Source organism: Dermacentor andersoni, chromosome 2 (assembly GCF_023375885.2).
Source record: "Dermacentor andersoni chromosome 2, qqDerAnde1_hic_scaffold, whole genome shotgun sequence".
Taxonomy (NCBI): domain Eukaryota; kingdom Metazoa; phylum Arthropoda; class Arachnida; order Ixodida; family Ixodidae; genus Dermacentor; species Dermacentor andersoni.
Genome location: NC_092815.1, coordinates 15,178,867 through 15,205,258, shown reverse-complemented (window position 1 = coordinate 15,205,258; position 26,392 = coordinate 15,178,867). Strand labels below are relative to the sequence as shown.

Here is a 26,392-nt window from a genome sequence, read left to right as displayed (position 1 = left end):
GAACATAGAGAGACCAAAATATACCCAAGACATTGCACCGTGTTATTGCTGCATCATTGTGCTGTTTGATCAACTATTTCCCGCATTTTGTTTCAGATGGTGCATTTGCAAAAAAACAGGTAATCGTGTTGTTTCTGTTTGCATCACTCACAATTGTTTGTGAATTTGGTGTCGTTAAGTTCGGGTATGTTTTAAGGCCTGGGCTGGCAAATGAGAGATACTGCAAGTAGAAAACTGCATTTGTTGACATATTGCAGTTTTACTTGTTTCACATGGCAAGGTATAAATAACCATTGAAATAGAAATACCTTCAACTTCTACTCCCTATCTAAAGATATTTTTATCAGTGCTTCAGTAAAGCATGTAGTATCTTTGCCTGGTGGGATAGGACATTTAATTCAGTTTTTCATGTCAGCAGGCCTTGTAGAGAGAAAGCTCTTTAGTGAAATGCAAAAAATTATGCTGGTGTGTATGTAGCTGCCTACGTGCTACCAAACATGGTGAGAGGAATTGAGGCAGAAAAGATTTAAGGAGGATGGGAAAAGGGGAAAAGAAAAAACACCTTCACAAATGTATGTCAGTCTTGGTAGCTCGTATATCCAAGACAGTGAAACTGTATAAGGGAATTCTTGCACCTTTCGGAAGTTGTTTGTGTTTATTTTGTCCGTGTGCCACTGCCCAAAATATGCCCAAGACATTGCAAACGATTTACTGTGTCTGGTGCAACTCTTTTGCCATACTCAACCCTTTTTATATACTTCACTATATCCAAGCTCTGTACAGAGACCCGTGTTTTTTCCGCAAGTTGAAAAAAAAAAGCACAGCATGAACATACTCATTAAAAGACACTGATATTGATCTTAGCCAAGAGGACCCGACGTGATGCTTGCAAAATATTTTTCAATTTGGGCACCTTGTAGCTGATGTTCAGTCTGGAGCTTTTGAAACACGGTATGAGAAACTAAAATTAATATTACTGCCCAAGATAAATCATGCAAAGAAGTTGTCCTTTTGAGTGAGGTACACGCGAGGTAACTTTTATTTTATAGCTCTTAAAAATCATGTTTCAAAGCGAATTCGGGGCTTCGACACAGGATGCGTTGCTTGCTGTTCTTTGATTGGCATTTGATGCTGACCATGCTGTCACATGCTGCTGCCGATCTTCGCCACTGTCACCTGTTACTGCTGCCACATGAAAATCATTGTGGAACTAGCCTTAACAGCTTCATTGTAAAAGGCAAGAAAATATATGATTGTGGAATTTCTATGAGAGGTAAAGACCATGATGCTGATGTCAATTAGGCCAGTGCAGAGTATTACCTGTACCAGTAAATTTGCTTGCTTTGGTTTCAAAATGCTGCTGCTTGTGCAGCTTGAGCTTTCTGAACATGGCTTTTGTGTTTTTTGTGACATCTTGCAGGTGATGGACTGACCAAAGTTTGGTGCGAAGATGTCTATGCAGGTTGCCAACATATCCCCAGGGGGGGCAGGGAGCATACCCCTGGGGAGGCTCATTGACTTCATCTTGCAAAGAACTTATCATGAACTGACCGTGCTTGCCGAGCTGTGAGTATGTTGTGACTAGTTTATTTCAGAGTACCCTAAAGGCCCTCTTGTGAGTTTACTACATTAAGTAGAGTAAATGAAAAACACTTGTACTAACAATTAAGACAACACCACAAAGCATGGACATTTAGATTGAATGAGTAAAAAAGAATAGGGGGTGGTAATATGCATAATACTATTGGACATGGGCAGTTTTTTATAGGTCAATGAAGAAAAACAGTAGTCATAATCAAAAAGAGCTGCGGCTTTGTCAAACAATGCTAGTGATAACCGTCCTGCAAATGATCATATAAAAAGAAAGAAACAATGCGTTTTGGTTTACAAGAGTAAAAGAGGATGACAGGGATCAGTTTCAGTGAGTATGTTTGATTCTTATGGCAGGTTGTACCAATATGCTGTTTGGGAAATGAAAGACTGGTTGAAATGGCACCAGCAGGACATTTGCATGTGTGATCACATTGGATGAAGATTATTAAAGAAGTTGTCATGTATTCAAAAAGTTGTCACTTTTAAAGAAGTTGTCATGAAGTGATGAGTGATAACAAAGTTTGTAAAATAGTGCTAGATGACTGGTAGTTAGAAGTAGTTGTTCGCCAAAATAACTTTACATTGCAAGTTGCAAGGAAGGCACAAATCAGTGCTATGTTTCAACTACATGTTACACTTGTTCTATAAATATAGGAAGAATTGTGGCTATTTAATAACATTGTCTCAATTCTTGCTACTATGTTGTATTATCTCTAAGGTCCACACATATTCTCAAAAGATCCTTAGGAGGAATTTAGTTTAACCTTTCAGATGCCCCTCATCATTTGTTGCAAAAAAAGATATGAGAACAAGCCACCTAAGTAGGCCTTTGGGACAATAAATAGGTCAGGCAAACAAGAAACTACCATTGTTTGTTTTTTACAGGTATCTACACAGTTGTGTACAAAGCCTCATGTTGTCACAAAGTTCAGCAATGTCTTTCAGGCATGGAAACTGTAAAAGCAGTTGCGGTCTTTTGTCAGGCAGAACGGCACATCAACAATTGGTCTCTTCCTCCCATTTATTTGTGGTTCTGAGCTGGATTTGCTTCTGGCAGGATCGCAAGCTTCTGGCCATGGTCTTCTTTTATTTGGAGGTCATGTTCACATTCACGTGTTTTGTTTGAATGCTGTAGGTATTTGTTGCTTCAGAAAATGACTTTGAAGATCAACTCAGGCATGTCCCCCAAAAAGTGTGTGGCGTCTGCATTCAAGATGCTTTTTGGGCTGTCCACTGAGTGCAGTGTTGGTGGTAGGGGGAAAGAGAAAAGGCAATTTCTTTAGTTGAAAATTTATTTTACAATTTTCCACAGTACCACAGAGACCTGGAAATAGCACGTCTTATGCACACTCTTTATCTGTGTATTCAATGCAAGCAGAACTAACTCAACTCTGGCAACATCATTCTCATCTTCATCAGTTGAGTCTATGACTGAGACCGTCTCTCCATGCATGTTTTCCCTGGAGCATGCCTGCAAATTGCTTTTTTGCACCGTCAAGTTTCTTCTCAAAACGGAAGAAAAACGCCATGGAATTACCTTTGCAGTGATATATGAGCAGTTCACTAGCTAGCAGAGTCAAGCCCTACTTGCTTCACATAGAGCATTCCAAACGCGTCCGCCATGACGCTTTGTACGAATTTGGGAATATTCACAAATTCCCATGCTGAGAAAACACCGGCGCAGGCTGGTATTGCAATTTGATCTTGAGACGCTCTCTTTATCGTTGTATCAGCGGCTAATTTTTTGGAAGCTGTAGACAGTGCTAAAAAGGCAGAAAAATAAAAACAACTAGAAAGCTAGCCTACCTGTAGACGGCAAAGCGTGTGCTGCCATGCTGAATATATTGCGCATGAGTTTTATCTTTGCCCCCCATATGGCGCTGTAAACCCCACAGTTAGAAGGCAAGAAAAGGGAAATTCGGCTGCAAATGCGAAATTGGCAGCATCTATAGCACACTCGGAGTAAAGGTGGGACTTCACGATGTACACAGTTGTGTACATAGCATCTGAGATGGTTGAAAAGGTAATCTTCGAGGTCCTAATATTTATGAAATTTTTGGTATTCCTTGTAGTATGAGAATTTCTCTGCGATGACTATTTGTCTTCTAGAACACACAAATGCCTTGATGTCTCCAGTAAATAGTTATGGTTGGCAGGGAGCCACAATTACCGGCAGTGTGGGGTGACTGGCTCAAGGGCTTTGGCTTGGTTCGAGCACATAAAAAATTTGATTGGGCTGAGCTGGTGAGCAAAAAACATTAGTTTTTATATTATGTGGCGCACTCTTATCATTCTTTTGTGTTTGTGACATTCCCATTTCATTGCATGTGATCAGTACACAGTATTTTGCAATAACTTGTTTTTGACAATAGTACTCTAGTGTTTAGCTGTATCTACTTTTGTCAACTGCGTTGTGTTCTTCATGGTTTCACTGCTTAAACTTTTTGTTTATATTCTACTTTTACCTGTCACCCACTTCTCTGTAGCCTTATTGATGTCACTCTTAGTCCTGCAGCCTCACTCATGCACTTTTATGGAGTTCATAGTTCAACTACTCATAGTTTTGCTTTCATTATTTACTAGGCTTCCTCGCAAGACAGATGTGGAACGAAAGATTGAGATTGTGCAGTTTGCCAGCAGCACACGGCAGCTATTTGTCCGGCTGCTTGCACTTGTGAAATGGGCAGCAAGCGCAGCCAAAGTGGAAAAATGTGCTGTAAGTGTCCCTTGCAGTGTTGAGGAATTCCAAAAGATTCCTTTCTGCATGATGAAGTGTTAACACATACTTTTGAGGTAGTAGAAACTCTACTACACCCTTCTCAATGTAAAAGGATTACACTTAGCAAGTATGAAGATTAGGAAACACTTTTATTTTTAAAGGTATTTTAATTTGATACTACATTTCGTCTCAACATGCCGAACCTGGCTTCATTGACATTGTTATTATAACATCATGACATCGTTATTATTATTATTATAACCACCGTTTTTAGATTTGTTTCAGTTTGCAAGCTCCCCCTGAGCAGCGCATGAGAATGCGGCCCCTTTTTTTTCCACTCGCAATGTGGTGCTGCTGTTGCTGTCATCCCGGAAAGCACACGTATGGCAGCCATTGCTGCTAGATCTCATTCGCTGCCATAATAGGAATAAAAAGTAGATATCTTTTTCTTCTTTTTTTTTTGAGCTGTGAGGTGAAGTTTGTGAGGTGAAAGCATCAGGGTTAACAATTTGGCATCGGCTTTAAGGCTGAGATAAAGAGCAGGTTGAAGCAATATTGCGGAAAACTTTGATTTCTTACTGGCTTCGTCCTTTATTTAACACATTGCATTTGTGACATTTCTTCTGGACATTGTAGTGTTTGCTGGCATTGCACTGTCTATGTTTCTTGTGAAGAAGGCATGAGACAATAATGAAAAGTTAGAAAAAGTAATCTTCAGTTCTGTTTTGAGACCACAGTCGCAAAATTCCACTTTTGGCTATGGACGCATGGAACACAGCTGAGGCATGGACATTTTACATGTTCACATTGATTATGCTTATTTCAGTGCACAAAAATTTTACGTGGTCGCACTTGATCAGAAACGTGGAAGAAGTGGCTACGGAAGATTACCTTCCCTTATTTGCAGTGGTAACTTTCTCACTGTTGGAGCTGGTGATTCACATCTCTCGTGTAGAAGTGCATGCGTGTAAATATAACAAAATTCAGCATCTGGCACATAAAATCGGCCATATGCTTCACACATCCGAGCAGAGCAAGGTTTCTCTATTTCAGCCCGTTTAACACCTCCCAAAAAACATACCTGTAAACGGGACTCCATTAAAAAGAACTGAAACTGCTTTGTTTCAAACATTTGTAAAGTCTAACATCATGGGTAGGATGCTTAAGCATCCTTGCTTGAAGCTCCTTCAGCACACAAACAAGCACGTGTGCAAAAGCCACTTTCGCCGCTTCGGGGGTGGGGGGGAGGACGACAATCGTAATGATGAGTCCGGGCGGTTGGGCAAACAGTAGGGCAAGTGGCACCACACAGCAGTATATGGAAAGACAACACTCTGTGCCATCGCTTTGAACTGAAACTAATGTAAAGCAATCATGGCGTCATGGCACGGCAAAATTTCCCGATTTTGTGTAGTAATAAGGCCAGGCATGATGACAATGCTCATAACAAAATAAATGAGAGTGCTGGTGGCATTTCTTTTGGCTGCGCTTACACGTGACAGCTGCGGGGATTACAGAAATATAATGCATCTCGGGTATACAGGAAACAAAACTGGTTCGAGTAAACATTAATTTTTAGTATATCACTTAGGGCAAAAAAACAAAACAAAAAAAAAGACATTACCTTTTACAAATAACTGTAAAAGATAATGCTGTAGTTTTTTTTCTCACAGTACTCGCAGTATCATGTGAACGTAAAATCTCACATTACATATCCAACCAGTTATCATGTGCTGCACATTGACATCATGACGTTGCACAAAGTGCACAAAATCGCTGCATCACGATAGCGTTATTGTTGCTGCCTAACAAGCTTTCTCGGAGGCATTGCAGGGTCCCCTTCAGTGAAAATAAAAATAATAATAATAAAAATAATAAATAAATAAAGGTCGGAAATGCCAAGTCAGTACTTTAAACTTTTAAGCTCTTAAATTGTGGTATGCTTAACCCTTTCGCTGTCGGACCTTTCTGGCCGTGACGCACCCCCAGTGTCGGCTTGGTTTCAGGGAACGAGCATAACAGGGAATGAACATAGCAATTTATTTTTGATTATGATTGGTATACAAATAACGTAGTCAATGCTATATGCACATTTCAGTGTTCTGCAGCTGCTGTTAGTAAACATCATCATCATCATCAGCCTGACTATAAAATCCGTTCAACATCCGAATCTGACGATGCGGAACCCTTTTCATCGCATGCGACTCTGTCTGAGTCCGAATCCGAGCTCGGCTCGTATTCTAAATCGGAATTGAGCCACCGCTCCAATGAGCAGAGGAAGGTTCCGCGCGCTCAGCCATACGAAAGTAACCGCGCGCTGGGAGGATGCGCTTTCAGTCGCCCGCACAACGGAGAGAAATGGGACGTTGCGTGATCAAGAAGACAGAGGGAGATGGAAAAAGGCTAAACAAAGTTCGAAGGGCTTTACGTTTACTGCTGCAAGTCGGAAGCGAGGGTTCGGCGAGAGAGCGAAAGCAGCAATCGAGTCACTCTTTTCGGAGAGGCAACGGCACATGCGCCTGAACTTGACCCGGCGTAGCAGACACACTAACAGAAGAAAAATAAAAACCTTCAAACCAGCGGAGATGGCAGAACAACCCTTGAACCCATAACCACACGCCTGCGACGCATGATCCAGCGCCACTCAGCAAAGAGAAAGTGGGGAGTGGCAGTCGCACCGTACTCTTCAATACATGGGTTAACACAGGTCGGGGAGAATATACGAACTTGTAGAAAGAGTAAACAGATGGCGTCAGGAGCGCCAGCTTTGCGCGCAGGCGCGAAATTTTGAACGCACGATAGAGAATGTACCGGTACGTCAGTGACACCGTGGGGGGGAAGCCCGATGACGTACCGGTATGTCCGTGACAGCGAAAGGGTTAAGAGAGAGAAATCGGGATTCTGGCGTCATGTGTATGTGTCCAGCAAAAACCATTTCTAACTTATCAAAATAAGTCTTCATTAGAAGTTACCAATGAGGTATTCAGGTACACAACTGACAGTCATCTTTGCACTACCAATTGCTTTACTCTCCTAGTAAAGGGATGTACAGGGGCAATATAAGAGCATTCTTCTGGCACTAGATCCTGTTGTATTGTTTCATATAAAGCCTAGAAATGTCTGTGCTAGTGTGGCCACTGGTGTGAAGCTTTGTAAACCCTGAGCTGCATTCAGCAAAGCTTTACTAAGCTTAGGTGTAAGATTCTTAATTGAACATTGTGCTAGACAATATTGTAATTTCTCATGTCTACGTTTATTTAAGGCACAAAGTTTTTTTGTTTCTATGATTCTTGCGTTTGACATTTGTGGGCTGTATGCAAACACCAGAGGGACAGATACGGTCTTCAATGCCTCTAACAGCTAAGAAACTGCCTCTGCTTTGCACCACTGATTTCTGATGTTGTAACAGCTTGCCTTCACTATGTTTTCACTGATAATAAAAGCCGTGGCTGTAAAAGTCCTGACACCCATTGCTACTTGAAAAATTACACTGAGGAAAGTGTGGTACATTCGAAAGCTCAAAATATCTATAATATTGTGAGAAAATATTTTTAATGTATTGTAGCTGGTTTTGTTGATATAGTAGAAATATGTGGCAACCTGCTTTTTGTGTGTTTAACACTAAAGCAATTACTGTGCTTAATAATTTTACATGTACTTGTAAACATACTAATAGGTGCTATTCTCATATTCACTTGTCTTTATTGAATGTTCCAATTCCGTACTTTGAGTTCCTCCACACAGCCTTGTATATTTTTGTTCAGGAATGCAATCGCTAAATTTTCACTTCAGTTTAGATGACTACAGTAAATCTTACCAAAATCTTTAGCATTAAAATGAGAAAGATTTCTATGCGTGTACTTGGTGCCTGAGCATCTACTACTTTGCTTTACGACCCCTGCAAGCAGTGATGTGCAATTTGTGAGGCCAGCTCCACATGTAATGTATCAGTATATCTGAGTGCACTTGAGTCGCACCGGCCTGTACACTCCAATTCTGTGATGCCTTATTTTCTGTTCCTGTCTCTGAAGAACATTGTAGGATTTTTGGACAAGCAGAACATGCTGTTTGTGGAGATGGCCGATATTCTGGCCATGATGGCAAGAGAGACACTTGTGCAAGCAAGGTGGGTGTTCCACATACAGCTGGGATTATGGGTTGTTCGAGTGTGTTGCCAACATTACTCTTTGTCGCATGTATTTTGGCTGAACCAATCATGATGTCAAAGGCTCAGATCTGACGCAGCAATTTCATGTCGTTGGTGATAGTTTCATGCTATCTGCTCTAGTTAATGGTCATCATTAACTCTAAACAGCTGTGTTGGCTGTTTATGGGGCATGACTGTACGGTTGTGAAATTGTAGGAGAAACTTGAGGATCAAAACTGTTTGCATGGTATATCAACTATAGTACTTCTTTTTGGACAGCTGATCAGGGCTCAACAGCAGCCTTTGCACTGTGAAAATGTGCGGGTCTCTTATTCATAGGCTGCTGTTTCTGACAGTCATTTTGGTATACATACAATTGTCTGTCACTGATTAATCTTTGTTTGCTTTCTATGCAGGTTGCCTAGCTTTCACATACCATGTGCTGTAGAGGTTCTAACCTTGGGCACATACTCCAGGCTTCCCACATGCATTCGGGTATGTGCCATGTCATATCACAGGGACAGCCCTGTGGGGCTTGCGGTTAAATGGTTTTCCCGATATTTACTGGAAAAATCACCTATGAGTAATGAACCCTGTGAGAGTTGCTTGCATTAATGCTTTTTAGGTTTGCTAGTTATGGTTTATTGTTCTGAAAGAGCTGCAGTGGTATGCTTGGGATAGCAATAAAGAATAATATACAGGGTCTGTCCCAAAACTTCCCGGAATTTTTTTTTTTATGAATCATTTATTCAATATCAGTTTACAGTCTTCTCAGAACTTTTCAAGGTATGCTCCCCTGCTTTAATGCACCGTTGCGAAGGCTTTACCCAATCATTGAAGGCGCCCTGGAAACCGTCAACAGGAACATCCTTCAGTGAGGTTGTCGCAGCTGCTTTTACAGTCTCCAGTGTCCCATGCCGAGTTCCTTTTAGGGTTCTTTTGATCCTTGGGAACAAAAAGAAGTCTGGTGGTGCCAGATCAGGGTTGTACGGCAGCTGGGGCAGCATTGCCACACCCATTTTGACCAGCAACTCTGAGCCAATGAGCGCCGTGTGGCTTGACACATTGTCATGGTGCAAGATCTAATTGTTGCAAATTTCTTTTCAGACGCTTTGAACCCTGGTGCACAACCGTTTGAGCACTTCACAGTAAAACTCCTTGTTGACTGTTTGTCCCTGTGGCACGAATTCACTGAACCACACCTTTTCTGTCAAAAAGCACAATGAGCATTGCCTTGATTCGCGATTTGCTCATCCTTGCTTTTTTTGGGCAAGGAGACTTCGTGGTGTGCCACTCGCTGCTGTTACGCTTTCATTCGGGATCGTGCTAAAAAATCCATTTCTCGTGCCCTGTGATCACTCTGTCCAAAAATTCTGGGTCCATTTCGTAGCGTTCATGCAATTCTTGGCACTTCAACAAACGCTCTTCCTTCATCTCACTCGTCAGGACTTTTGGCACCATTTCTGTGCAGGCTTTCCTCATTTGAAGATCCTCGATTAAAATGCGATGAACGATTGTTATGGGTATTCCACACTGCTCTGCGATCCTCCGATCTTAATCACCGGTTCTTGTCCAAAACTTGATGCACTTTTTGCACCTAGTTGTCCGTTTGTGATGTTGACGGGAGTCCCGAGCAGTCGTCGTTGACAGACTCCTGACTCCACGGAACCTCTTGTGCCACATGAAAGTTTGGCTTTGTTTCATCGTGTCATCACCGTAGGCTTTCTGAAACATTTCCAGCATCTCCGCCCAGTTTTTATCCAGTTCCACACAAAACGTGATTGCAAACGCTGCTCAAAAAACTGGCCCATTGTTTTTTTCGGCGAGGGTGCAGTAGATACCTCTGTGGGGGGTGTGACCTTCCTCAACAACTGCCTGCAGGCAACTGAGACTCGTCTTGTTTCGAAGCTTAGATCCCTCACTAACTTCTCTGCCTGAAGCCCCGCCCTGCCAGGCGACGTTCGCGACTGCAAAAATCATTCCGGAAAGTTTTGGGACAGACTCTGTAGCAATAATAGTAATAAAAAGTTTTTAGAAAAATCTAGCAAAATATAATAATAGAAATACAAAAATAGCAATAAAAAAGACTTCAGAAATTGTTCACGTATGTTCTTCACTCCTATATCCAAAATTTTCTGGCTGCTCAACTGTCCTGAAGCTGCTGCTTTGCCATTGTGATCAGACATCAACCTGCTATGTGGTGTGTGCTGCACTATTTCGTCCTAACATTGGTGTGTCATTTCAAGATATGCTAAATTCCTGTTTGGTTGCCTGCCAATGAGTCGTCATGCGACTCTATCTCAGCGTATCTCAATGCCTCCATTGCCTTTTCTGTTACTCTTTGTACCTGTGCAAGCATGCACTTCTGCACTGCACTGATATGTGAAAAACCATGGTGCTTTTTCTACAGTGTGCTTTCCCATGCGAAAAAGAGTGTGATTACTGTCTTATATGTGCAGTTTTCTAAAAAGCATGTACATTGTAAACCATACCTTATTTGCATTGTATGTTCACAGGACAAGATTGTGCCTCCTGACCCTATAACCCCTGTAGAGCGGAAAAGCACTCTGCAACGTCTGAATCAGATCATCCTGTATCGTCTTGTCGCGGCTGAGCTGCCTTCCGAAATGAGATCTCACAGAATTGGCAAGTAGTCAGAGACTTTGCAATGTTAACACGCACTGTGTGATGAGAAATTGACATATTGTGAACTCTTTTTGTTTTAGTTGCTTTAGGTTGTAAGTCAGTGCTGTACACATTGAGTTGTCATTTTGTAATGTCTTCTATGCGACTACAGTCGAACCTCGATATATCGAACAGCGCGGTGATCGCAAAATAGTTCGATATAGCCAGAATTCGATATATAAAATCACGTAGAAAACGCGTCAAAAACTAGCGCAAATCAATCAATGAACCAATCGTGGCGCAATAGATACTCACATGAAGCTTCAAACAAAGTATTTATTTAGTTCGCTGAAAGTACTGAATCAGCGTAGCCTGCTTCATATTGGCAACCGCGTGCTTGACCACGGCGTCCTCAACATAGTCCAAACGGTCCACAAGAGACAGTCCAGTGCCTTCTATTGCGCCGCAGTAGCGGCGTACAACGGCCAAAGCAGCTACAGCCTCAGTTGCAGTCGGGAGCGGGGCAACATCAGCGCTTGCTGGATCAGCCTCGGCAGCGTCTTCGTTTGGCCGCTCAGCAGTCACTTCTGCCGCGATCTCCACGTCTGTTAACTCCGCCACTGTTCCGGTGCTGTCGTCACCGCCAACGAAGTCCGCAATGCACATGATGTGTGGCTCAGCACCGACAAAGCGCTCCAACTGGCTCCACGGCCGCCTCGATCACGCGCGCACGGCGGGGGCAAGCCTCGCCGTGCGCGCGTGATCGAGGCGGCCGTGCTGGCTCCAAGCCGCCGCGTGTGTACGCCGCTACGTTCAAATGGCGCCCTCGGCGCAACCGATGTGGGCAGCTGTCGTACGCAGCAGTCTGGAACGCCGATCGCGCCGCCGCTATCTTCGAGAGTGTTGCGGGAAAGCTCGCCTCATGTCAACAGAGCGCACTTTGTCTGGGGCGGCGGAGTTCGATATACCCATTTTACATCCGGCCCCGTTCGAAATAAAGAATTAAAAATGCATGCGATTTTCCATGTGATATAGAAATTGTTCGATATACGCAATATTTCGATATATCCGTGTTCGATATATCGAGGTTTGACTGTATATTTTAATGTCCTGTGCTCTTAGAAAATATATGCCATGCACTTTTTTTTTTCTCCAGTGCTGCATGTAAGTACTAGGTGGCATGCGTAATGCTCTTTGAATGCTTGATCATTGCAGCTTGATCATTACAGCAGATGTGTAAATAGTGTGCAGAAGTCTTTTTCTTCCCCTTTCTCAGACAAAACTTTCTTTGAGGGAGTGGCACAGGCTACTTGATTTTGTATTTGCTCTGGTGGTGAAAAAACATTTTTGTGCTGCCATTGGTCATATGAGCCACTGTTTTGCCACCTGTATAAATTGTTTATAAATGCCTTCAAAGTGCAAAGCATGAAAGCATAGAAAAGTACAGTCTTTGTTCACTACTCTGTCTGGAGGCATTTGCTGACAATGATGTTGAAACTTCTCCCAGTTAGCCTTTTCAATTATACTACATCATTTCATTATGTGGAACTGTTTTATTTTAGCAAGCAAAGCTAGCACTCTTCAACAAGAAAATGTATGTGGGCTTTTAAGAAGTACTTTAAAGACTTCCTTTGGCCTTAGTTTTTTTATGAGAGGGAGTTTAAAGGGAGTACCAATTTAAGTGTTACAGTGAAGAATGGTTAAACATTTCTTTTAACTTTATCTGGGAAAATTGGCCAGTTTGACATGCTAGTCAGACATCTGTTAAAGAATGATTAGTCTTCATATCAAAGCTGATCTGCAATCACTTTCATTGTTAAAAGTCCTGTAGTGGTGTTCACATGTGGTTTAATCACAATGTAGACTGAAGACACAATGTGAAATATAAATAGAGGCACAACATAATGACATTTCCATCATGTTGTCATGGCAATAGCAAGTGTTGCTATAAATAAACAAACCTGCTCAGCTTAGCCAGCTTAGCAGGCCACAAACCTGTGCCTTTCAGATTCAGAACCTAGCAATTTTAACCAACTATGCCATCAGGGTATTGGCAAAGTCCATACAACAAGAGAATGTAATGCTTAATGATGTTGCCGCAGATATGTTTGAAAGAGGAATAGTGCTACTATAGAATATTTTGCCATTGATATGGAGATCATAAAGGAGTATCAGAAGGAGGGCATGCTGAGGTAGCCTACGGCCTAAGGGAGGCTTTTGTTGATAGCATCTTCGCAGTTCTGCTGGAAAATATTCTTTCTCTCTATTTCATTTCTTCTATACTGTACCCCACCATACATTATTTGTTTATGTGTGCGCACTTTGATTTCTGGGAAATGTGCTTGTCGAGGCTGATGTTAATTTTCTGTCTGCAGCATGATAACTTTGTTCTGTGATCTTGGCTTTTACAGAAAACGGAAGGGTAACATTTCATGTGGAGCACGAGTTTGAAGTGAGTTTTTGTTCTGTTACTTCTCATAGTGCAGTGCATCTATGCCACATTCATGGGCGTTTTATTCGTTTTTGAAAGTCCAACTGCACTGCCAGAACTTCGGGCTAGCTGCTAGTCACAGTGATGTGCAGGCAGACGCTATTCCTTGTGACTTTCCAATTGTAGCTGATGCCAGTTTTTGGCACAGACATGCATTCGTTGCACTTATACAGGGTGTCCCAGCTTAAGTTAGCCAAGCTTTTAAAAAAAAACTGGTACAATATACAATTATGAGACCTATGGTGTGTGGTCATCAGTCCCCTCCTACTACCAGGAGAAGATCAATTAGTAAAGTTTTTCATTTTGAATTAAGGGTGTGATTTCTAATAGGAAAGCTGTTATTGCATTCTAAAAAATCCTGTTCAATCGTTTTCAACAAGTTCTCTCTTGCGTAAATATTGACACGTGTACTTATATTTATCGGGCGACCACGTTTCGCCGCCTAACAAATCTTATCGCACAGCGCGGGACGCGCTTGCATGTATCTGAAGTTTCTGGAAAGTTATCGATGCTTCTATCCGCAGTCTGTTGTCGCCGAACCTTGTGTTATCTGATTTATTCGCCTGACGCGAATGCTGTAGAACTTTGTGGAAGGCACGCGAGTCCCAACGATTAGTCTGGAACATTCGACGATTCTGTATAAAAGCCGACGCGCTTGACCCGCTGATCAGATTTCCGACGATCGCCGACTGTGTTCGCCGCTTTCGTTGTGCTATAAGTGTAGCCTGTTTTGTGGGCACAAGTTCGCCCAATAAAAGTTAGTTTTCTCGTTCACAGTATTGCTACTGTGTTCTTCTACGTCACCACCACGTGACATCTGGTGGAGGTGCGGGGTATTCATGTACCGGACGCCCCCACAAAGCCGTGACTCAAGCCCTCACTCGGAAGACACCAACGTCGCCAAGAACCAGCGAGGTAGCCGCAGGCTGCAAGGACTGCCCCCGGAGCACGGACTTTTGCCTGAGACGACTAGGAAGATGGCCACCACGTCCACCCCAATGGCAGCCCCAGCGTCACCCGTCGTGCTGCAGCAGCCCAGGGAGCCTCCGACGTTCCGCGGTTCAACTTTCGAGGACCCGGAAAGCTGGCTTGAGACGTACGAGAGAGTCGCTACCTTTAACAACTGGAACAGCGACGACAAACTGCGATATGTCTTCTTCGCTTTGGAAGACGCGGCCAGGACGTGGTTCGAGAACCGAGAAGCCACCTTAACGACCTGGGAACTCTTCCGAAGCGGCTTCCTGCAGACATTCGGAAGCGTCGTACGCCGAGAACGAGCCCAAGCGCTATTAGAAACCCGGGTGCAGCTCCCTAATGAGACGACCGCAATCTACACGGAAGAAATGAGCCGTCTCTTCCGCCACGCCGACCCTGACATGCCCGAGGAGAAGAAAGTCCGCCTGCTGATGCGTGGTGTGAAGGAGGAACTTTTTGCCGGAATGGTACGAAGTCCACCGAAGACCGTCGACGAGTTTCTTCGCGAGGCCATCAGCATCGAGAAGACACTCGAGATGCGAAACCGGCAATTCGACCGCCGCACAAACTCGACAAACTACGCCGGAGTTCAATCACTGGCCACCGACGACCTGCGCGAGACTATCCGAGCGGTCGTGCGGGAGGAGCTACAAAAGCTATTCCCACCATCACAGCCTCAAGTGGCTTCGATTGCCGACGCCGTCCGTGAGGAGCTCCAGCAACAACTTGGAGTAGCCCCTGTATCGCCGCAGCCTGAGCCGCAAGCGATGACCTACGCCGCCGTCGCACGCCGTCAAGGTCCCCCTACGCGACCGCGCCAGGGCCCTGTCACGCCGCAGTTCCGTCGTCAGCCGCCGCCAGCGCCAGCACGACCACCCGTCGCCCAGCGCACCTACGCGAGGAAGACGGACATTTGGCGAGCCCCCGACCACCGCCCGCTCTGCTACCACTGCGGTGAAGCAGGGCACATCTACCGCCGATGCCCATACCGGGAGATGGGACTCCGAGGGTTCGCCGTTAACGCGCCGCGACCACAGATTGGCGAAAGACCTCGCGATATCGCCGACTACCTCGCCGCTACTCAGTGGAGCTCTCGACGACCGTCGCGTTCGCCATCACCAGGCCGCTACCTGTCGCCGCAGCGCCGACCATACACTGGCCCAGCCCGGGGCCGGTCAGCGAGCCCATATCCGGAAAACTAAAAGCAGCAACCGATGGAGGTGCGGTTGCTGTTCGTCGAACTGACGAAGATCCTCCGCCGCCGACGAAGACACCGACGAAACTACCTCGACGACATAACGACACGCCGCCGTCCCGACGAAATCAGGAAGCCAAGACTACACCGATGAAAGAAGACTTGACGACGCGACGTTCCAGCTTCAGTTCAACACGACGCAGCCGTGATCCGACGCCAAGACCTAACTGTAACGCAAGACAGAGAACCACCGACCTCGACGTGCTTCTCGACGGCCACGCAGTCACCGCCTTAGTAGACACAGGAGCCGATTACTCCGTCATGAGTGGACACATCGCCGTCCAGTTGAAGAAAGTTAAGACTGCATGGGAAGGCCCTCAAATTCGCACCGCTGGAGGACACCTGATTACGCCGACTGGGATCTGCACGGCAAGAATTACCGTTCATGACCGGACTTACCCTGCCACCTTCGTTGTCCTCCAACAGTGTTCACGAGACGTCATTCTCGGCATGGACTTCCTCAACCAACACGGCGCAGTCATCGACCTGAAGTCGAAGTCAATAACGCTGTCGGAAGATAATGCGATACCGCCGGAGCGCCCTCGTAGTCACCACGCCTTGAGTGTGCTCGAACATCAAGTGAGCATCCCGCCTCGCTCAAGCATTTTTATTTCGGTCAGCACCGAAACACCCACTGACGTAGAAGGCGTCATCGAAGGCGACCAACGTCTACTGCTAGACCGTGAAATTTGCGTCGCAAGAGGGATCGCTCGACTGCACGGAGGACACACGAAAGTGTTGCTGACAAACTTCAGCCAGGAGTTCAAGCACATCAACAAGGGCACGACGATCGCATACATCGAGGAAATTCTGGAAAACAGCAATGCGTTTGTCCTCTCGGATTCTGCCGCATCTACCCCGACGACCGTAGTCCCCGAGCCAGACTTCGACATAAATCCAAGTCTCCCCACGATTAAGCAACAACAGCTCAGAAGTCTACTTCGACGATACAAAGAGTGCTTTTCGACGTCATCAAGGATTCGACAAACCCCAGTCGCAAAGCATCGCATAATAACCGAAGAGGGCGCTCGACCTCTCCGCCAGAGCCCATACCGAGTTTCGACGCGAGAACGTGAAGCTATAAGGCACCAAGTCGACGAAATGCTGCGCGACGACATCATCCAGCCGTCCAAAAGCCCGTGGGCATCTCCTGTAGTCTTGGTGAAAAAAAAGGACGGAACCCTGCGTTTCTGCGTCGATTATCGTCGTCTGAACAAGATCACCAAGAAGGACGTATACCCCCTCCCACGGATAGACGACGCACTGGATCGGCTCTGCAACGCTAAATACTTCTCGTCAATGGACCTCAAGTCTGGCTATTGGCAAATAGAAGTCGATGAAAGAGATCGCGAAAAGACGGCCTTCGTCACCCCAGACGGCCTCTATGAGTTCAAGGTTATGCCATTCGGACTGTGCTCCGCTCCTGCAACGTTCCAGCGCGTGATGGACACAGTTTTAGCAGGATTGAAGTGGCAGACCTGTCTCGTTTACTTGGATGACGTCGTCGTCTTCGCCGGAAATTTCGACGATCACCTGAGGCGGCTTGCGACAGTACTAGAGGCCATCAAGTCATCAGGGCTCACTCTGAAGCCGGAAAAGTGTCGATTCGCTTACGATGAGCTTTTGTTCCTAGGCCACGTCATCAGCAAATCAGGAGTACGCCCCGACCCACAGAAGACAGCTGCCATCGCAAAGTTCCCGCAGCCAACCGACAAGAAGGCAGTGCGCAGATTCCTTGGCATGTGTGCCTACTATAGGCGCTTTGTCAAGGACTTTTCACGCATCGCGGAGCCGCTAACACATCTAACCAAATGTGATGTCGAGTTCAAGTGGGAAACGCCGCAGGCCAAGGCATTTCAAGAACTCAAACGACGCATGCAGTCGCCGCCGGTACTTGCACACTTCGACGAGGACGCCGATACCGAAATCCACACTGACGCCAGTAGCCTAGGCCTCGGTGCCGTCCTAGTCCAGAGGAAAGAAGGACTTGAACGGGTGATATCGTATGCTAGCCGGTCGCTGTCAAAAGCGGAAAGCAATTATTCTACGACTGAAAAGGAATGCCTCGCCATCATTTGGGCTACAGCTAAATTCCGCCCTTACCTCTATGGCAGGCCATTCAAAGTCGTCAGCGACCACCACGCGTTGTGTTGGCTAGCTAACTTAAAGGACCCTTCAGGACGGCTGGCGCGGTGGAGCCTCAGACTACAAGAATACGACATCACTGTAACATACAAGTCCGGAAGAAAACACTCAGATGCCGATTGCCTATCACGCGCCCCCATTGACCCACCGCCGCAAGATGACGAGGATGACGACGCCTTCCTTGGCATAATAAGCGCGGAAGACTTCGCCGAACAACAACGAGGGGACCCGGAGCTAAAAGGCCTAGTCGAGTATTTGGAAGGGCACACCGATGTTGTCCCTAGGGCATTTAAGCGTGGATTATCTTCGTTCACGCTTCAAAACAACCTACTCGTGAAGAAGAACTTCTCACCAGTCCGCGCCAGCTACCTTCTTGTTGTACCGTCAGCGCTGCGTCCAGAGATACTGCACGCCCTACACGACGATCCAACCGCTGGGCACCTCGGATTCTCCCGGACGCTGTCGAGAATACAGGAAAGGTATTACTGGCCGCGTCTGACCGCCGACGTCGCCCGTTACGTCAAGACATGCCGAGACTGTCAACGACGCAAGACACCACCGACAAGGCCAGCTGGATTACTACAGCCGATCGAACCTCCTCGCCGACCATTCCAGCAGATTGGGATGGATTTGTTGGGGCCGTTGCCGATGTCAACATCCGGGAATAAGTGGATCGTCGTGGCGACGGACTATCTCACCCGCTTTGCTGAAACTAAAGCTCTACCAAAAGGCAGCGCAGCCGAAGTGGCGAAATTTTTCGTCGAGAACATCCTGCTGCGACATGGTGCTCCAGAAGTCCTCATCACCGACAGGGGAACGGCTTTTACAGCAGAGCTCACCCAGGCCATTCTGCAGTACAGCCAGACAAGCCACAGGAGGACAACTGCCTACCATCCGCAGACGAATGGTCTCACGGAGCGCCTCAACAAGACCCTCGCCGACATGCTAGCAATGTACGTCGACGTCGAGCACAAGACGTGGGACGCGGTCCTGCCGTATGTAACCTTCGCTTACAACACGGCGGTGCAAGAAACAACACAGATCACGCCGTTTAAGCTGGTTTACGGCAGGAACCCAACGACGACGCTCGACGCCATGCTGCCCCACGTCACTGACGAAGAGAATGTTGACGTCGCTAGCTATCTCCAGCGCGCCGAAGAAGCCCGACAGCTCGCCCGCCTGCGGATCAAAAACCAACAGAGGACCGACAGCCGACACTACAACCTCCGACGACGCTTTGTCGAGTACCAGCCCGGTGACCGTGTTTGGGTTTGGACCCCTATACGCCGACGAGGACTGAGCGAGAAGCTCTTGCGTCGCTATTTCGGACCATACAAGATCATCCGACGTATTGGCGCACTGGACTATGAGGTCGTGCCAGACGGCATTTCGCTGTCACAGCGGCGCCGCTCACGACCTGAAATTGTCCACGTTGTGCGACTCAAGCCGTACCACCAGCGTTGACGAACTTTGGGACTTCGCGTAACTGACCTTTGGACTTGATTTCTTTTCGTTGTTTTGTTACTTATGTTTAGTAAGTGTCCTTTTGTGTTTCGCTCTCTTATATTTGTAGCACCGGGACGATGCTTTTTAAGAGGGGGGTATTGACACGTGTACTTATATTTATCGGGCGACCACGTTTCGCCGCCTAACAAATCTTATCGCACAGCGCGGGACGCGCTTGCATGTATCTGAAGTTTCTGGAAAGTTATCGATGCTTCTATCCGCAGTCTGTTGTCGCCGAACCTTGTGTTATCTGATTTATTCGCCTGACGCGAATGCTGTAGAACTTTGTGGAAGGCACGCGAGTCCCAACGATTAGTCTGGAACATTCGACGATTCTGTATAAAAGCCGACGCGCTTGACCCGCTGATCAGATTTCCGACGATCGCCGACTGTGTTCGCCGCTTTCGTTGTGCTATAAGTGTAGCCTGTTTTGTGGGCACAAGTTCGCCCAATAAAAGTTAGTTTTCTCGTTCACAGTATTGCTACTGTGTTCTTCTACGTCACCACCACGTGACAATATTATTTTGGGCTTTACTCGTAGCTCACGAATTACGAAAAGTGTTGCGGGATTACGCTTTTGCACGCTGTAAAACTAGTGGCCCCAGAAGTCATTAGAAGAAACTAACTTCACTGATTGCCTGAATCGGCAGCTGTCGGGAAATGGCAAGTTGTCAGTGTAAATGTGAGCTGCAAGTTCCACGTGGCAATTGCAGCCTACGTAATGATCAGGCAGTTTCCGAGTAAGGCAGTGAGCAGAGTTAGTGCCTTCAAATCAATGTTGGGGTCACTGGTGTCATGGCACATGGACACGTAATCACGCAACACTTTTTATGTTTTGTACACGAAGTGTAAGGTGTGGTAAAACATAATTAAAGGGGACATAATATGCTAAAAACGACTGAATTGGTATACCTTAGGGTGCAATAACAGCTTTCCATGAAAAGTGACATCCTTAATTCAAAAATGCATAAATTAATTTGAGTATGTTGTGTAATTAGCCAGGCAATTAATGCACAAAAATTATCCTGGTGACTGAAGAGGCTTGACAACTGAAAACCATTGGTCTTTTAATATCTTGCACCAGATTTTTTAACACCTTGGCTAGCATTATCTTGAGACACTTTCTATAGCAACCAATTGCCTGACTTTTGCGCCCAAAGTTATGCATATGCTATGGGTAATACCGTATTGACTCGTATAAGGTCCTCGCCCGTGTAAGGTCCGCACCTCCAACTTGGCAGCAAGAAATTTGGAAAAAAAATTTCCAGCAAAGTCGTAGTTGCGTTCGGTGCCCCAATGCTGCGCATGCGCATCAGCAAATTTTTGCGCGCTGCATACTTCCGTGTGCTGCTACTAGATGGCAAGAGCCGGGGTGGGAACAAAATCCTGGGTGTGCACAAGTCGTCGGCTAGGCCGGCACCATTTTGATCCAAAGGTTCAGCCCCATGTAAGGGCTGCACCTTGTCAAAATTGTAAAAAAAAAAAAAGTGCGCCCCTTACATGAGTCTATGTGGTATGTTAGCTAAGGGCTCCAGATCAATTTATATGATGTAGTGCTCCTTATTTTGCACCAAAACTTGAGTATGCAATACTATGTCTCATTGGTACAGTGGCCAGAGGAGGCTTCAAATTGAACATTCTTTCTTCGCTATGTGCACACTTTGCTCTATGTCACCCTAGGCAGCTGTGGAAAACCATAAAATGAAGCTTCTGGAAAAATGAAGTCAATGCCAACATGGGGCTACTGTGCTCTTACTGTAAAAGTGAGCAGAAATAGTAAAGTAATTCAGGACGGTTGTCTTACTAGTAAAGATGTAAAGTCCCATGTTAACTAATAAACAGTGTTCCAGCATGCTTTGTCGTCCTTTTGGTACAGTCGAACCCGACTATATCGAACCCGTTTACATCGAATTATTCTATATATCGAACAATTTCTGGTCACGGTATAGTTACAATGAGTATATATAGCAAAAATTACGCTTACATCGAACAAATATTGCAGTGACTCCCGATATATCGAATGTCAAGCGGCGGAAAAGTGCCCCCAGAAGTTGGCTTTCCCTCGCGGTAGCGGGGTAACCCGGCGGCGCGGCTCCATCCAACCGCTCTCCCTACTGTGACCGCGCTGCCTCGGGTTGTTCGGGCGAGCCGTCGACACTCCCCCTGTCGCGCATAGCTGAGTCTATTAGGCCACATCCTCCCTCTTTCTCTATCATCTTTCACCTATCATCTCTCCCCTGACGAGGCTTCGCCGTGCTCCCTCACGGGTTGCAGAATCAAGCGTCCTTCCTTTCTTTAGATCACTATCTAGCGACACTCCCCAGCAAAAAATGATCCTGGCCCGCCTACAGCGCTTGCTCAGACAGCCAATCAGAGGCTCTTGTGCTCTCTTCGTGTAAGATGGCGAAAGTGCGAGTTCTCTGGCTGCTTCTCTGGTTTATTGTGTTTGCGCCTTGTGGGCCTTCTCCTGCAGTGTTGCCGTGATGAAGCGGCAGAATTCGCCTTTCGTCGTGAAGCTCGAAATCATAAATCGCGTCGAACGCGATGAGAAGTTGGATGTCCCTGCAGCGTGCAAGATTCCGAGGAGCACTCTCGGCACGATTAGGGCTAAAGTGGCCAGACTCGCAACCCGGTGCCCATGGCGCCCGACGCGTACGCACGGCCGTGTACGAGGGGTTCTTCATACGTGCCGGTTTCCGTGTGTTCGGTGAGGACTGTAAATTCTGATGAATGCGACGAAGCCGTTGCCGCTGTTGCCGAAGTTTGGAGCGAGCTGTCAAAATTTTCGGGACATTCGAATCAACGGTGGACGAGTTTGTGAGTGCAGATGATGGTGTCGCGACCACGGTAGAGCCCGGAAACGAAGACTACATCGCCGACATCGTACCGAGCACAAATGAAAGTAGGCACATTGAGGAAAGCAACTACGGTCCTTTGCCCACATCCTCCGAAGTGATTGGTGCACTCGCATTAGTCCGGCGCTTCTGCGCGAATGCGGAAGGTTGCGGCCTCAGCTGCTCCGACTCCTTAGACAACGTGGGGAAGTGCGTGCGTCGCAGGCAGCGAAATTGTCCAAGCAGAAGAAAATGCAGGACTAATTGATGCCAAACTAAGCTAGTTTCGTTAATAAAGTGATTTTATAAATGGTATGTGCTTTTATGACATCCAATTATTTAGCAGGCTTATATCGAATTATGCTCTTTATCGAACTGATAGGCGTTTTTTTACGAGTTCGATATAGCCGGGTTTGACTGTACGGCACTATCTTTATTTGTGTGCCTGCTTTCTCTGTAAAATATCCATAAAATTTAGAGCACTGCTTCGTTTTTCGTGCTTGTTGAGTATAAGTGAATGAATAAAGCATTTTATTTCGGAGAGTGGAAATGAAGTGACAACTGCAGATAATTTATGTGAGGAACTTATCCCCATGTGTGCCATTCGTCATTGCATGACAAAAGTTGCTATCGTGTGCTTGTGGTGCTTAGTGAAAGGTGCATGTTTTTTGAACTTATCACATACCTGCCAAGCTTTACAATTTTATTGTGAAATCCCCAATTTTTGTACAGTACTCGTTTACGATTGTCATATTGACACAAGTATATTCAGATTTTTTATTAGTGTATAGTTTAAAGAAGAAGCTATTTAAGAAATGACAGATACAGTCGTTACATGAATATTTCGTTACAAACTTCATAAACATTTCTGCTTGTCTGCGCTGGGGTATCATTCTTGCTACAACTGTAAAGCAGAGTGCATGTTCACATCACCCCTACTGAACAAATCTGCAAGCGTTTATTAAACAGTCAACATAGTGAATATTCGGATAGTGTTTAGTACTTTTCAGCTAACCTACAGTATTTAGTATTTCTGACCTCTATTTTATAGTGTTTTTCACATTCTAAGGTTGGCAGGTCTGATGTCAATATGTATATGAAATAATTTAGTCGGTGTTATTATGGGAGCGGTAGCCCGTCTCTTGCAATGCAAGCTACCATATTTCTGGACTATAAGTTGCTCCTTTGCATAAGTTGCACCTTCCACTTTTTGAGAGTTTCAAACAATAAATTAGTATATAAGTTGCACCAGTGATAAGACTCACCTATTTTAACTCGGTAAATGATGAAATGCAATTATTCACGCTGGTACCACCATCACAAAATGTCATACTTACAAATTTCAGGGCACTAAATTTCCACACACAATATTTTTATGAGCCACAAATTCCCTCGGAAAAAATTTCAACCAACACTCCTCTGCAGCACTGAAACCCAATATTTATTGCACTTCAGTTGAAGCGAGTTGGAGGCCTCGTCCTCTGATCGAGTCAGAACTGTTTAAAAAAGTTCAACTACTCCAGCTGGCAGCGTCAATTAGTTATGCATCTCCTCCAACTGACAGTGTTGCTTGGTCACCGTCGTTGGTCTCTGAAACGTTCAGACATTGTAGACACATCACTTGCATTGTTTCTGCAGCATGGCATGTTCGAGAAAAGAAGAAAAAAAAAAAACGCTCATATTGGCCATGCCTGCATGCTCGGTTTTATGCATGTATGAGTCACACCATTGTAAAAGATGCACAAGGAAAATTTTAGTAAAAATTCGCAACTTATAGTCTAGAAAATATGGTATGTATCTCAACACTACCCGCTCACTTATGTCAGCTTAAACTGGTTCTGGGGTATGCCAAGGCATATTGTGCAGTCGAATCTCAATAATTCGAACTCGAAGAGGCCTGAACAGAAGTTTGAATTCAAGGAAGCTAATTGAATGGAGGACTTACGTGCAGTGGCACAAGTGTACTGAGCTAACACACGAGATAACAAATGAGTGGGAAGTTCTAGAAGATTTGTTCACATGTATTTACAAAAACAGTTAGTTATTAGGCGTATCGGTTCTCGTACTGTGACGGCAGACGGCCTGCACACGCATGTATAATTAAAGGAAACATACCATGTCCCGTGACGATTGACCCTTCGAACTTGTTGCTTCATCACATAACACCGCTGTATAGAGGCTAAGCTGACTTTTGGGAACCGGCATTATGCATGCGTTAAGCCTGGGATACATGGAACGTACTTTCACGGCGAACTTCGCCCGCCACAAATAGACGCGACGAGATGATGCCGATGGTTTGCTGGCATCGCTTACATTCAGCGAAAAACAGGCCGCTCGCTCGCTGTGTATGTCAGTGTTGCGAGACTCTAGGAATGTGTTTCTGGATCAGAAAAAAAAAAAATAGTAAATATGCTTTTTATTGTATTATTTGTTGTAAATGGGGGGACTAAACAACTTGGGAAAAAGTTTCATAGAGGCGCTTACAAACGATTTCCGCACATTTCATTGAGCTGTAGGCATTTTAGCAGGATGGCTTTGTGTTGTCTGGCTACGTTGAGCGGTGGCATCGCAGTGCACTTGCGCTGCAGAATGTTTTGTGGTTCTCCAACAGTGAACTTAGTTTAACTTGTGTAAAAACACATTGGCGCTGTTCATGTTTACTTCAGTTTCAGTTCCTGTTTTAAAGCCTCCTCCAACAACAAGCATTTAGTACTGCAACCAGAGAGGATAGAATTATCGGTATTTGGTGGGAAATGGGCCTGTCAGCAGCTCTCGTTCTCGATGCCTTAGGCATTCCGTGTGCCACCTGGGCTCACACAGATGCAAACAGCCAGACGACCAGGCATGGTCGGCTTCAAACTATAGTCTGTCATCAATCTTTTCCCTCAAGGCACTTGAGCAGAAGGGACTTATGGTTGCAGTAGAGCAGGGGTGATTTCTGACCGAAGAAGCACAAAACCAAACTTTGCGAGCACGCGTGCCTACAGTTAAAAAAAAGAAAAGAAAAAGAAAGCTTTTTACGTTGCGAATGAGAAACTGTTTTGTCCCCTATATCTGAACACATATGGGCAGCACCACACACAAAAAAGACAATACAGTGAAACCTCGTTAAACCGTAGTTGGCCGGAGATGGGAAAAAGTACTTCCTAAACGGTCATACTGTTTAACCGAATTAGCATGAGATCGCCCACTTACCTGTTGAAAACGGACCCCGGAGAGAGTGCAATGAAAGGGGAAAAAAACATGCAGTATCTATTCACTTCGCGTGACAAAAGTGTTATTTTCGTTTGATGCTGCGGCGGCCTAGCACGACGACAGCGGCCTCAAACTCACTGAAGCTGTGTGCCAGCTTTTCAGCCAGCCCCCTCTTGTTGGCAAACGCTGGCATTGCAGATTCCTTGTTGGCATTACGTATTCTCTGTGCACGCACGCAGTAGTGCTGCAGAAGTCCCGGGGCGCCTTTTTCATTGCCGGGTGCTGTTCTCGTCGCGACGATTGCATTCATGAGGCTGACGTAATGCGCAGCTTCTGCCACTGTCGGGCCTAAATCGCCCGTGCTGTCGCTTTCCGTGCCGTCCTCATCACTGTTGCGAGTCGATACTTCGGCAACGATGGCGAAAAGTCGAACCTCGTAGCCGTCATCTCTTCGCAGGCGCTGCTGAGTCGCAGCAGCGCTGCCGAGCAACCTCTTTGCATTCGAAATGCCACACACCGTAGTCAACAGCAGATACCTGTCGTGTGCCAGCGCCGACTTCTCCGTGTCACGTTTGATAGCATGGACGATGTCTAATTTTTCTTCTATGCTGAGCCCTCGGCGTCTTTTTTTTTATCCGAGCTTCGGCATGACGTGAGTCCTCGCTTGCACGACACCACAATGCTCTCTGGCATCTCTCTGGCATGGCGCCGAAATGATGTTGATGTGGCTTCACACGCAAACGCGCAGGGTGTTTGGAGGCCGTTCCGATCTCTGAGGCTTGTTGTTCTGCTGGGCTGCCCGATGGAGACAACGCACCGCCGTGTTTGTGCAACGAAAAGTGGAAATGCTATGTTTTAACTGATGCGTACGCAATAAGCTGGTACGGTTTATGCGGATACAAAACCC

At 45.8% G+C, this 26,392-nt stretch overlaps 1 protein-coding gene across 2 annotated transcripts in view; it reads left to right on the top strand.

The window, feature by feature from the left end:
* MED14 (mediator complex subunit 14) overlaps positions 1-26,392 on the top strand; it is a 162,200-nt gene that overhangs the window by 1,616 nt on the left and 134,192 nt on the right. Inside the window, exons 2-8 of one of the 2 annotated variants that reach the window (XM_072286351.1) lie at positions 97-119; positions 1,421-1,566; positions 4,177-4,309; positions 8,344-8,438; positions 8,876-8,954; positions 10,976-11,105; positions 13,496-13,536. In XM_072286351.1, coding sequence (XP_072142452.1) covers positions 1,451-1,566; positions 4,177-4,309; positions 8,344-8,438; positions 8,876-8,954; positions 10,976-11,105; positions 13,496-13,536 — 594 coding nt within the window. In that variant the 5' untranslated portion in view covers positions 97-119; positions 1,421-1,450. The remainder of the gene's footprint in view (positions 1-96; positions 120-1,420; positions 1,567-4,176; positions 4,310-8,343; positions 8,439-8,875; positions 8,955-10,975; positions 11,106-13,495; positions 13,537-26,392) is intronic. The other variant, XM_072286352.1, reaches the window with a different exon arrangement.